Genomic DNA, 13,614 nt, shown 5'->3' on the forward strand with positions numbered 1-13,614 from the left:
ATCATAGCAAGGCATGAGGTGTTAAGAGTCTTTTTCAAATAGATAAATGCAATTTTCAAAAGGCTAAGATATGTCACATGCGTTTTTGTGAAAATAGAAAATATATGTTTGTTTCAAAAAGTATTTTGAAATGCTTTTAGAAAACAGATCTCTCTCTCATTTAGTCTAGATTATCTTAGTTAACGAGTGTTTTTAGAATTAGTTGAGCTATTTGTTGAACCCTCCAATTTCTTTTGTACATTATCTTTGTACTAAGAATTTTATCAAGAATAATTTTTAATAAAATTACTTCATTTATCTTTTCTTCTCTTTTTATTTTCAATTCTTAAATTCTCATTAGTTGCTTCATATATTATCTTTTAACTATAAATGGTTGGTTTCGTTGTAGACTATTATAAACTAAAGAGAAGCAAAACCCATCATTAAAAAATGAACATTAACAATATTTTTATTGGCTATGAAAGTTAATGAATATCAAGAAATTAATCTTTACTAATTACAAAAGTTAATGAATATCAAGAAAAAAAATTGTATATAGAAAGCATGAAATAGATATTACGCTTTACTAAAAAAACAAAAAAAAAATCCAAAAGAGGGTGAAATTGAAAATTTATTCTACATAATGTGAGGGGGAAAGAGAGTAAGAAATTATGCTATCATAAATACAGAAAAAGGGATTAGTGAAAGATAATTTTGAGATTTTTAAATCTTAATAATTAACTTATTTTTAAAATGGGCGTAGACATAAATTTGATGGATTCAAATAATTCTATCATTTCAAGAATTTGTGATTGAAGTTGTTGATGCGAGATTCTGGTTGTCCTCGTTCTACGACCAGGGTCTCTGCTCGATCAACTTCACCACGACCAGGATCTCTCCTCGTAAAGCTTCTTCTCCAGAGGTTCCTGCGCACACAGACAGGTCAGAGTACGCCGGTTGTTTTCCCGGCGCAAACCCTCCGACGCTCAAGTCAGATATGAAGGTTCGGGGAACGCTTGCCACAAATCTTATGGCTGTTAGGTTGTTTTCTCTCTTTTAGAATAGCTTTTATCTCTCTTCTAGTCTCAAAATTGCTAACCCTTTTACCTTCGTTGGCTACCTTTTTATAAGCTTCCTCTGAATCCCAGTTTTCCGCAGTCTACGCCCGTTATCCTCCCACCTCTCGAACGTGGATTCCCCATTTCCGTAGTCGTGGGTGGTTGCGTGGCCTTCGTGCCTAGATTCTCGGGCTGGAGAGCATGCCTTGCCAACTGTCGTTGACCGGGTCTCCTCGAATAAACCCTTAGCGAGAATACAGCAGGAATGACTTTATGCTTCTTACAGGAAATTGGCCTCGCGGATGACGTGCTCGTGGATGAGCAGGATATTCCTGCCCCTGTTCCCCTGCTACCTGGCTCTTACAGGACACACCTGCTCGCAGACTTCTGCCACCAAACATCTGCTCATCACGTCTGGTCTCGTCGGAGTATTTCCCTCAAACAGAAGTTATTTTGAGTTATTTTGAGTGATGACATTATAGTGGTGGGATTCGGAATCTCTTTACTAATTTTTCTTTTTTTCCGGATCTAATTAAAGTAAACGTGATCTTGGAACCCAATAAAAAATTATGGTGAAAGTGTTTGAATATTGACATCCTCATTCCTCGTTATTAATTTCTAGTTTTGATGATTTACTAGCTAATTGATTACTTCGAGAGTTTGAGTACTATAAACGATAGAATTTCATATGATCATATGATTTTTGTGTGAAACTTTGACAACACCTCCATTGATTGTAACATGAAAGTATGTAATTCAATAGTTTTTTCAAACGCACCACCTAATTGATAGCGATTCTCACCTTCTATTTGAGATAGTTTACAAGAATCATAATGAGCCATCAGCCATTTATATTTTTTTATTTTGATTAGGGGACCATGCAAAATTAAGAATTTATAATAATTTGGTTAATAATTATTCATTCAACTTACCTTCTATAGAAGTTTTACAACCTTAATAAGGTAAACACAAGATATTTTGTTAGAGCATCATAAAAAAACTCTTCAAATAAGATTTTATTATTTATTTGAATAGTCATATCAGCATTTAAGGCTCCAAAAGACACTTCAATTAAGATTTTTCAAATAAAAAATGATCATCTCTCTTCAAATTTGGAGAGTTGCTTTCTCCTTCTTCAATTTATATTTTATTACTTTTTGTTGGAGAAAGAGAGAGAAGTGCTTTAATTACTATTGACTTTTCCTTTAAAAAAATAGTTATTTTAATTAAAATAATATTAATTTATTTATATTTGAATAGTCTTTTGGAGAATAACATATTTTTTCACTCTTCTATTTGCCACATAGGTAAGTAAATAGATATTTGAAGAATAAAATTTATAGAGCCTTTTGGACATGCTCTTAGTACTTAGTAGTCTTGGAATGTAAATATGAATTTATTTTGATACTTTTTTTAGATGTTAATAAAAATATTTATTAAATAATTCATGAAAACACTCAATATTCTATAGAAGTTTTGTTAAGTACTTTTTTTTTTCTCTTCTTGCCTTTTCTTTCCTAATTTTTTTAAATTTATTTCAATCAATTATTACAAGGTTGCAACATAATATTTTTTTTAACTCTTTAGATACAATCAAAGCTTGTCATTCTCGACCTCCCCAGTCCCAACTTAATTTCTTTTTTGTTTTTACAAGTAGTTACCTTCTAGCAACTTTTATAAATCAACATACCATTTATAAATTATGACTCGATAAATTAATAGTCTCCATCATATAAAATATTTTTACAATCCCAACTTGGGCTAATACAATAGTTTTGATAAATTAATAAGATAATATTTTCCAAAAACCTTTATATAACTTATGGTCTCATTCATATTATAAATTAATACTCTGCTAAAATTACAAATATAATTGTTATGAAATTTATTGTTAAATAAAATATGAGTCTATTATTACTTGTTTTTTCTTAAAATTTAAATACAGTTGGATCCCATCTCTAATTTTGTTTATTGCTTCCAGAAGTTATGGGATTGAATTCTCAAATTTGCACAAATTTTGAATTTTTTTTGTTAATTTAATGTATATTTAATGGATGAATTTATTTTTAATTGATTGGATTGGTAAAATACTATGAACTTTAGTTGATTAAATGTATATCATTGAATTGTATATATACTTGATAAATTAATAAATAATTAATATATCAATTATTAATACCTCTTTAAATTAATAGATTTTGTAGAGTTCTGATATTACTAATTTATAGACTGTACCATATATGTAAATTTTCATGTTAGAATCTTTTTCAGGTTTAAAAAAAATGATCTTGGCAGACAAATAACTACTTGATGAAAGGTAAGTGAGAAAAAGCTCTCTAGGAAGAAAAATGACAATCAACCAATTATAACTTTGAAAAGGGAAAAGAACTTTCAAATGAATTTTGTTTTTTCTTTTCGGTATTGAAGAGAATTACTCGTTAATATTTCAGTGTTTGGTAGCAAGCACTAATCAAAAGATTAACACATCCTCTCTGGTCCCCAATACCCTTTAACGTGTCTAAACACATAATTATTAAGGAAACCAAAAAAAAAAAGAAAAAAGAGTTTTGACCACAATAAACAAGTTATATCAGTGGTCAGAAAGGAAAGCAGCTTTTGGTGAGCACTCCATGCATGGCTTAAATATCTCGCAATGACCTTTTGCTTTTGCCATTTAACCCTTTTTAAACATTTTTGGGTTATCCAATTGATTAGTGTAAATTGCACTTTTCATTCTCCACCACTGAGAAAAGGAAAGTGGGGCTCCATCTGAAGACTCAAGCCCCAAAAGCCAAATGCATATTCAATGGTTGGGAAACAAGGTCTCGCCTCTATGGGCTACCCTTCGGGAAAACTACATCGGTTTTGGGAATTCTAAGAACTAAAATTGACCTTTAGTAAATCACCGCCACTTCAGGACGGTATATTTGTTTATTCAACTAATTTGCATTTCCATCTTTGTGATGCATGAAATTGTCCACGAAAAGATAAGTTTAAAGTTTTTTTTGGCTGGATTTGGATCTTTCTTGAGAACCACAAAAAGGGGGAGAATCCACCCATGACAAAAACGACTCTATTTGCGTAGGAAATGCACAAAGCTTCGAAAATTTTGCAGGCAATTACTATCACCGTAGGGTCCCATCCCACCAAAGCATGGTTAGTCAAATTCAACCACGTATTCATACGTGGACAGCATGGCATCCAATACTTCGAGGCTTTTAGAAGTTTAGACCATTCAACGAATTGTCATTACTCTCAAAGTTAAGCAACTGTTCATCGATCACTTTCCTTGGATTTGATTCTCTAACAAAAACACAACCCCTTTTTGTCTTCTTTCCTCTTTTTGTCGGTCTATTGTCTTCATTCTTCACATGTCACGTTAGGACACTTGTAAGACTATGCCAAACGTAATTAACTTGTTCCCTAGTTCAATAAGGTTAAAAGTTAATTCATATTCTTTGGCCCTCTAGCCATATTAGTTCATATTACCTTTGCTTAATTAACATTGTAACGTTGGTGTGGTGACATATATATATATATATTAGTTTCCTGATTCGGGATCATAAAGTACAGAAAACATTCAGAAAAACTTAAAAACTGTGGGATTTTAAAGGCTTAAAACTTAAAGTGCTTAAACCGCACGGTTTATGCGTTTTCTCGAACGTTTCCGCATTTTAAAATTTCATATTAGAACATTTCTCTATATATATCACTGATATTACATCAAAAATTATAATTGGTACTTATAATCAGATTATACCATTAGGACCCCTTATATCGTGTACTTTATTCTTTTAAAGTACTATCCAAATTTTTAAATCTCTCTAATATTGGAAGATTGTCTACTCCACTAACATTTTATAAGGGATAAGACTTATCTTTCATATTATTAAGTTTTATATACCAATTTAAATTTTTGAGTCAAACGGTTATTATTATAATATATTATCATAGACAAGAATTTGTATTTGATTCTCTAAACTTGATACTCTTTTGGCTTATTTTCGAACTCTTTCATCTCTCGATCCACTTACATTCTTTTATATTATTGTTGGGCATTATACAGTATTAGGTGTTTTGTCCAGTAAGTTAGTAGTGTTCTCAAAATTTCAGTTGAAACCTCAAGTTAATGGATTATGACTTGGAACTACTTTTGTAACTTTTGTAAGATTGATTCAATGACTATCCAGATGTCGAAAATGATTCCATGGAATGGGAATCACATGAACAATTCACAAAACATAATCTGCTTGATGTGCCATCATTAGATCTCAAGATAATTTTTGTTATTGAATTAATCCAAACACACAGACAAAGTTAGTTTAATATCCTGGTTTCTGCTATTTTGGTCTGCGGATATCTGCGTATGGATCCCACAATTTTGGCGACCAACTATTCTGATTCTTTTTAATATTTGTGACATATATATTATCTTGATATATGATTTTTTTTTCCAGTAATATAAGATTTGGGAAACCATGCACACCAAGCATATATGTTCTCTTAAAGTGTTAATAGTTAGATCTTTTTTGTTCTTTATTCATTCACAATAAACAGCAGCAGAATTAGCCAGAAATGGTCGAGAAATGAAAATAATGATAATTAATCAGAACAAAGAAAGAACCAAGAAATAATAAAAGAAAGAAATAATCTAGAGTCAAAGCATGCCAAGGAGAATGAGAGTATTTTATATATAACTTCATATTTTGTACTCGCGGCCAGTGCTTGTAGTGGGAAAGTGGTAGATCCTCCAAAATATAATTTTGAGATAATTTTATATATTCTTATCTCTTTGGATTGTTATCATAGTATATTTTGACCAACTTGTTTTTATGTTTACATAATTTTAAGAAATACGAGTCTAATTGTACTCCTAATCTTTACGTCCAAGTTCTGTATTTAAATTAATATTACTATCAATAATAAAAAGGCTGGAATATCATTATTTGGCATTTGGTTAGTTGTATTTAAAGGTGTTGGTCTCTTACAATACCAGCAATATCTTTTGAAAGGTTAGGTTTCTTCGAATTAACTACTTATTTATGTTATATTTTAAAGTCACTGGAAACGGACAGTATTGTTGGTAATTGGCAAAGGGCGAAGAAAAGTAATGGCATCACGATGGGGAATCAACTGGACAAATGGTTGGATTAACTCCACTGGATGCATGCCAAGCTGGAGAGAACTAAAATTGGTGATAGGAAAATACAATGATGAAGAGGCACATGATGAGAAGACTTGTGCTTCAAAAATTTGACCATTGAGGGCCAGGTTATTTTCTAAGGGGAAGGGAATGATACTTCTTCCAAAATATAATTTCTTGGTCATTTATTCTTAAATTATCTTTATTTCTTTGGCGTTATTATCATAGTATATCATTTGTGTTCACATAATTCCAGGAGCATGGGGTTTAATTATGTTCCTAACTTTTGGGTTTAAGTTCTGTAAGATAGTATTTAAACTAGCATTACCACCAATAATAAAGAGACCGGATTATTATTATTATTTGGCAATTGGTTAGTTGCATTTGGAGGTGTTGGTACTTTAGAAGTACTAACGATATCTATTGGGAAATTCAGATTTCCACAAATTAACCTATTTATGTTATTTTCTTTCTTTCTTTCTTTCTTTTTTCTTTTTGATTTGTTTTTCAGTGCAAACTATTTGTGTCCGAGCCAATAAATTAATAAGCACATTTGCCATATAATATATAGTGATCAAAGTTCATAATGTGACCGTAGGATGACATAATCAGTTTGACTCGTGCCCACGACTCCGATAACAGACTCGATGATTCTTCAATATCAATTGTTATTTTATACACACACACACACCCGCACATACACACACTTTAAGCTCACACTCTCAAATTCTTTTGTAAATAAGTACAGGTTCAGTTATGTAATTAATAATGATCGAGAGTTAATGTTCCTTCAATTCTAGATTGTGTCGTGTTCTCTTGTTACAGTGGCCCTATAGCCTGCGTTTTTACGGCTTCCTCACATGCTTTATTCTAAAGTACTTAACTAATTCTGTTCTATCTAAGAAGTTATTACTTTTTTCTCTCTTTTTTCCCCCCAACTCTTTAACTTGACATGTTTTACATATTTTTGTGTTATGATTCTTGTATCAGGGATGAGCTGATCATACAAGTAGCTGTGGCTTGGAGGGAAAGAAATTCTGGGTTGTGATTGTAAGGGAGAAAATGCTGCCGGGAAGTAATTTTTGGGTGGTTTTATTATTGATTATCGGAGTTGCTGTACCTAAAGTTGATTTGTACACTGTGGAGGGTAGCAGGCCGTATCGGATTCTTTTGGATACAGATATGGATACTGATGATTTCTTCGCTCTCTCATTCCTTTTGAAGCTTAACAGATCAGAATTTCATTTGGAGGTGAACAAAATCCTCTCTGTTAATGCTTCTTTTTTTTTTTGTGTTCTAATGATGTTTTCAACTTAGCTTATATCGTAAGTATTTAGACTATGATATATTGGCAGAATGTACTCTATAAGAAGTTAAGAACCCTGTTTTTATAAGGACTCGGTCATGATTTTGGTTGGGCTACAGATGAAGTGCTTAACATTAAAGCAATTCTCTGCTAAGCCTTTTTCTGTATATGCAGTAAGTTATTTTTGTGGACAGGCTAGAAACTGACATATTACTTATGCTGCAGGCAATCACCATCAACGCAAATGCATGGATTGATGCCGGTCATGCAGTGAATCATATTTATGACATTCTTTACATGATGGACCGCGATGACATCTCTGTTGGAGTTGGCGGTGAAGGTGGAATCTTAGAAGATGGAACCATCCTTGCAGATGTTGGTGGGTATCTCCCTATAATTGAACAGGTGCATAAAATTACTCTCACTCTCTCAATTGAATTTGTACTGTCTATGCACAAAAGGGCTTTCTATTATCTCATATTCAAGGTGTTTCCGGCACTCAAATTCTTTGTAACATACAAAAGTTTTAATACCAGGGCACTACGACAACCGGATATTGCAGATACAGGCAGGCTATACCAGTAGGTCATGCAGGAAGGTTAGAAAAAGATACTAACTTAGGCATACGAAAAGAATTTCTTCCACAGGTATAAGACTAATCAATAATAGAACAATTCATGCTTCTTGTGATGACATTGGTGTGTCCATTTAAGTAATTGTCTTGTTCATGAAATTAGGGCAGCAGGAGGTATTCTCCACTTGAGCAACTTACTGCTCAGCAAGTGTTGACTGATAAAATTTCTGAAGGTCCTATTACTGTTATTTTAATAGGGGCTCATACGAACATGGGAATTTTCCTTATGAAAAACCCGCATTTAAAGAAAAATATTGAGCACATATATGCAATGGGCGGTGGTGTGAGGTCAAAGAACCCTACTGGCTGTTGCCCAAAAAACTCTAGCAGTTCTTGCCGGCCTCAGCAGTGTGGTGACCCTGGTAATTTGTTTACCGACTACACAACCAATCCTTACGCTGAGTTCAATATGTTTGGAGATCCTTTTGCCGCATACCAGGTACGTGATAATATTATTTTCAATTAATGATAATCATTAGTTTGATGGTGGCACATTCCTTTTTTTTTTTTTTCAGGTTTTTCATTCTGGGATTCCCATTACTCTTATTCCTCTGGATGCAACAAATACCATCCTCGTAACTAAGAATTTCTATAAAATGTTTGAGGAAAGTCAGAATACGTACGAGGCACAATATTGCTTCAAGTCCTTGAAAATGGCTCGCGACACTTGGTTAAATGACCAATTCTATGCGGTATTTACTTTAATGTGCTTGCTATCAAATTGCATTCATCGTTTTGTTAGAAATCTTCCTTGTAATTTTACAATGTATGAACAAGTTGGGATATACTTTGGCAGAGCTATTTCATGTGGGATTCCTTCACATCTGGTGTAGCAATGTCAATTATGCAACATTCGCACAATCATAATGGAGAAAATGAGTTTGCTGAAATGGAATACATGAATATAACTGTAGTTACTTCGAACAAACCTTACGGAATATCAGATGGCTCAAATCCATTCTTTGATGGACGCGAAACTCCAAAGTTCAATTTAAAGAAAGGGGGAGTGCATAGTGGACATGTTCAGACAGGCATTCGAGATCCATTTTGCATAGTGAAGAATGGGAAAGGGAAATGCAAGGTGACTGCTTGTGCTTTCTCAATGTTGTAGCATAGCCTGTACATTTTAAGTAGCTGCAACAAATAGTTTCAATCTGCTTACTTACTGTAAATTCAGGCTAAGCATTAACTCTTGCTGCTGTTTTGGCAATTAACTTCATTCATTAGTACATCATTTTCTTGTTGCAAATTCCGCGATCTGATTTGAAAAACATATTCAAATAGGACGGATATACAGAAGAGGTAACTGATTCAGAGGCGGTGCATGTTCTTGTTGCTAAAAATGCAAAAACAAGTAAGGATGTTAGCAGTAAACTTGACAGAGAATTTTACTTAAACTTCTTGGAAGTAAGTTTATTCAGTCAACTTTGTTTTGAGAAAATTTTGACTAATTATTATTTCACTCTCATTTATTAACCACTGCAAGCTCAAATTACTTCAAGGATCAAATGCTAAACTGATATTAATTTTCTTTTTGTTGGATGAAGGTTCTGAATCGTCCTCAACAGACCGGAAGGTTCAATTTCACAACTGAATTTCCTTATTTCAAAGAATTTTTTTACAAGCCAAATTTTGGAACTAGGAAGCTAGGGAAGCCGGTTGTCTTTGACATGGACATGAGTGTGGGAGATTTCCTAGCTCTATTCTATCTCCTCAAAGCACCCGTGGAAGTGATTAATCTGAAGGTAAGTGCTTTTCCACTTTTCTAGCTTCACTGGCTAGGCGTTCCGTTCATGATTAAGAAAGAAACTGAGTGCTTCAGCAAACCACTAGTACATTAATAGTTAGTTTATTTTGTTTTCTTTTAATGCAAGCAATCCAAATAGAAATCTATCAGACTCAATGTTCAGAGTAAATTTGATCGGTTACATTTAAGATGCTAAATGATAAGATATTCTGTCAATATACTAGAGTTTCATAGTTCAGATCCTTTTTAGGATCTGTGTCACTCAGTTTCTCAGATATTTATTCTCTAAACATTTCTATCTGGGCAACGTGGGTTTGTTGCTTGCTGGTTTTTAGTTAAACATTACAGTTAATAGGTAACTTGCATATTGCATAAAATAGGTTTCACCTGAAAGAAAATGGAAACTACTTTGCTTGCCTGTAAATTTCAAGAAAGTAGAAGATTCGATGTGCCTGGTCTTTCTCCTTTCGTCCAGGCAATACTAGTGAGCCCAACCGGCTGGGCAAATGCCGCAACAATAGATGTCATTTATGATTTACTGCATATGATGGGTCGGGATGACGTTCAAGTTGGTCTGGGAGATTTGTTTGCAACGAATCAGTCCGATCCAATTGACCCTTCTGTGGGAGACTGCAAGTATGTTAAATCCATCCCACACGGATGCGGTGGATTTCTAGACTCAGACACTCTTTACGGGCTTGCTCGTGATATGCCAAGAAGTCCTAGGAGGTAGACTTTTCATGTAAATTCTATGTATGTTGACAGTTTGGGGACTGAATTTTGGGTTATGTTCAAGGTACACAGCAGAGAACTCTGTAAAATATGGAGCTCCAAGGGATACCGATCACCCAGAACTAAGACAGCCTCTAGCATTGGAAATTTGGGACTCCACAACAAGCACTCTTGAGCCAGGATCTAAGATTACCTTATTGACAAATGGACCCTTGACTAATCTAGCTAAAATTTTATCATCAAAGAAAAATGCCACTTCTCTAATTCAGGTAACAAGCCATCTCTTGAGAAAATAAGATGAATACTAGATGGGATGGATAGCTTTAACTGGTGAAGCCAAGTCTCTTTGCAGGAGGTGTATATTGTTGGAGGACACTTAAGCCACGGTGACAGAGACTCAGGAAATGTCTTTACAGTTCCTTTGAATAAGTATGCAGAATTCAATATGTTTCTTGATCCTTTGGCTGCAAAGACAGTCTTTGAATCACCACTGAACATCACTCTCATTCCACTAGGCGTTCAGCGTAAAGTCAGTTCATTTCCTAAGATCCTAAGAAGGCTGTGCCTAAAAAACAAGACCCCGGAAGCTCAGTTCGCTCAGCGTTTGCTGTCAAGGCTGTATCATCTACAGCAAACGCATTATCGGTACCATCACATGGTAAGTCTCTCCAGCAAAGTGCTTAAATGTATGGATCAATTTTACTGCCACATTGAAATTAAAGTTTTACTTAATGCCACTCTTTTGCAGGAGATATTCTTGGGAGAAATCCTTGGTGCAGTAGCATTGGCTGGTGATAATTCATTGCTGAAACCTACCGTGCAAGTCAAGTCAATCAAGGTCATTGCTGAAGGCAATGAATACAAAGATGGACAAACTGTGATTGACAAGAATCAAGGGATTTTTGTCAGAGTAATAGAAAACTTGGATCCTGAGGCTTACTATGATCTGTTTGCAAATGAACTCAATAGCAAGAATCAGTCTGCTGTAATAGGAAGCTTTGATGAACAAAAAAGAATGTGGAGTAAACCACCTGTGAATCAAACACAGAGTCCAATTTAAGGTGTTGGATTAATTTATTTTCTGACACAGGAATTTAATTTTTTTTTTTTTACACTTTTCTTCTTCTATAGAGGAGTTTCATTTGTAATTGCTAATGTTGTAAAAATAGAAGCTTCACAAACATGCTCCAGAAAAGGGACAATTCATTATGCTTTGTTCATAGTAAAAAGAAAACAATGATAGATGTAGACAGCAGTAATTAAGAAACATATACAGCATGCAAAATTCTCTGTACACTTCCTTTTTTCTCTCTTTTTCCAACCCATTTTATTATGTAAAAAAGATCATGACGTCACACGAATTATCAACAAAATTTATATAATCATTAATTACTTGATTAATTTTAATGAAGAATTTTCAAATGCAGAACTTGGGATCGTCATTATATCATCTAAAGCTCCACTATGAAAAGCAAAATGAAAAGGCAGAATTAAGCTTTCACATACTGTCTATTTTATGGTTTATTTAATAATCTTGATTGTGCTTTTGCTTAATTAAGCATTGTGAGTTATCCTTTCACTTTGCTTTAACATTATTGTTGGTTGGGCTGTCAAGATAATTTTCTTTTTCCTGTTTTGTGACAGCAATCATTCTTAATTTAGAGATATACATTTGTATAGTATAGCATAAAGGTAGACAATATATATATATATAGTAATTTTTTTATCTGAAACTTTAAAAGATTGAAAAAACTTTAAAACTATAGGTTTTAAAAGGTTTAAAACTATAGGTTTTAAAAGGTTTAAAACTTAAAACATTTAAACCGCACAATTTATAAATTTTTCCATACTTATATATATATATATATGTGTGTGTGAGCACGCGCGCATGTAGCTCATAAAAATGCTTCTAATAATATTTGAAGAGATATATGCCCTTATTTTATATTTTTATGAAAATGGGATGATTAATCCCATAGAGGCTCGAACATTGCCCTCAGCAATGTTGAGGGCACCGGCACACCATTGGGTACAAGCCCAGTGGCATTCGGTTGATGACGATTGGCTGTCCTGTAAAATATTTCTTTAATAACAAATTGGGTATAAGATGCTGCTGCCACTAATTACTTTTCACATCCTTTGGTCAATTTTTTAATGGCAGCAAACAGAGGGAAAAGACAAGAAGACACCAATAGATTAAGATTGACCTTGTATTATAAGAATCATATCTTTTGCAATTGGATTCATATTCCAAAGTCCCTACATTTTCTCTCCAAATCGAATTTATTCATTAAACTAAAGTGTAAACACTAAGATAGTATCTTCATTTTTTTTAATCTTTGCCAGCACTGATGCCAACTAGAAGCTGCTGTTAAGTGACAGTTTCTTTAGTGCTATGTTTCCAATTTCCAAGTCCAAGATTGGAAACTTCTGTGTGGAAATTTTAGGGAAATGAAGACCACTTGTCATGATGTTTAACATAGCATCAAATATCAATAAGTCTTTGTAATCATGGAAGTATCGCTATTATGATCATAAAGTTCACGAACTATTGGGAAATAGATTCACTAGCAGTTAAAAATAGAAAAACATTCATCAAGTTTTAGGAAAAGTTTTAGGAGCATGTAAATGTATTTATCAAATGCTTTAATTATTTTGCGTCCAAAGATAAGTTAAAGTACAATAACACAATAACTATCAACAGTTCATGTCTACGATAAAATTTACTTGATCTGAACCATTGGAAGAGATGATAATTTTCTGCATCATACAAATTTTTTTTTTTTATTTTGCAATGTGTAAGATACAATGCTTCATTATAAATTTATCCTCTCAAATAATTGTGAAATGTGCTTATTTTCTGAACTGCTATGTTCTTATACCATTTTGAGACCATTGTAGTTCTCATAATGCATGGATTCACCAACTTGATGTGCGGAAATTAAAAGGAAAATGATCAAAAATACAAAACAAGATTAAAAAGGGGGAAAAAAAGATATGTTTGAGCCTTAATCA

The 13,614-nt window shown here is 33.4% G+C and overlaps 1 protein-coding gene across 7 annotated transcripts; it reads left to right on the forward strand.

Annotated features, from left to right (window-relative positions):
- Window positions 1-6,962: 6,962 nt before the first annotated feature.
- LOC18032323 (pyrimidine-specific ribonucleoside hydrolase RihA) lies at window positions 6,963-11,864 on the forward strand. Of its 7 annotated transcripts, XM_006419670.2 has the most exons (13): window positions 6,963-7,055; window positions 7,171-7,431; window positions 7,712-7,891; window positions 8,023-8,133; window positions 8,224-8,559; window positions 8,636-8,812; window positions 8,917-9,201; window positions 9,405-9,527; window positions 9,668-9,865; window positions 10,343-10,596; window positions 10,664-10,868; window positions 10,952-11,257; window positions 11,348-11,864. In XM_006419670.2, exons 2-13 carry the CDS (start codon window positions 7,243-7,245, stop codon window positions 11,657-11,659), a joined length of 2,676 nt encoding a protein of 891 aa, XP_006419733.1. In that variant the 5' UTR covers window positions 6,963-7,055; window positions 7,171-7,242; the 3' UTR covers window positions 11,660-11,864. The 7 variants fall into 7 exon arrangements, with proteins under 7 accessions (XP_006419733.1, XP_024036159.1, XP_024036185.1 ...); XM_024180237.1 differs by lacking the exons at window positions 6,963-7,055; window positions 7,171-7,431 and having other exon boundaries at window positions 7,872-7,891; window positions 8,023-8,084; window positions 8,318-8,559; XM_024180267.1 differs by lacking the exons at window positions 6,963-7,055; window positions 7,171-7,431; window positions 7,712-7,891 and having other exon boundaries at window positions 8,105-8,133; window positions 8,318-8,559.
- Window positions 11,865-13,614: the final 1,750 nt, after the last annotated feature.

This window comes from Citrus clementina, unplaced genomic scaffold, assembly GCF_000493195.1.
Source record: "Citrus clementina cultivar Clemenules unplaced genomic scaffold, Citrus_clementina_v1.0 scaffold_9, whole genome shotgun sequence".
NCBI classification, from domain to species: Eukaryota; Viridiplantae; Streptophyta; class Magnoliopsida; order Sapindales; family Rutaceae; genus Citrus; species Citrus x clementina.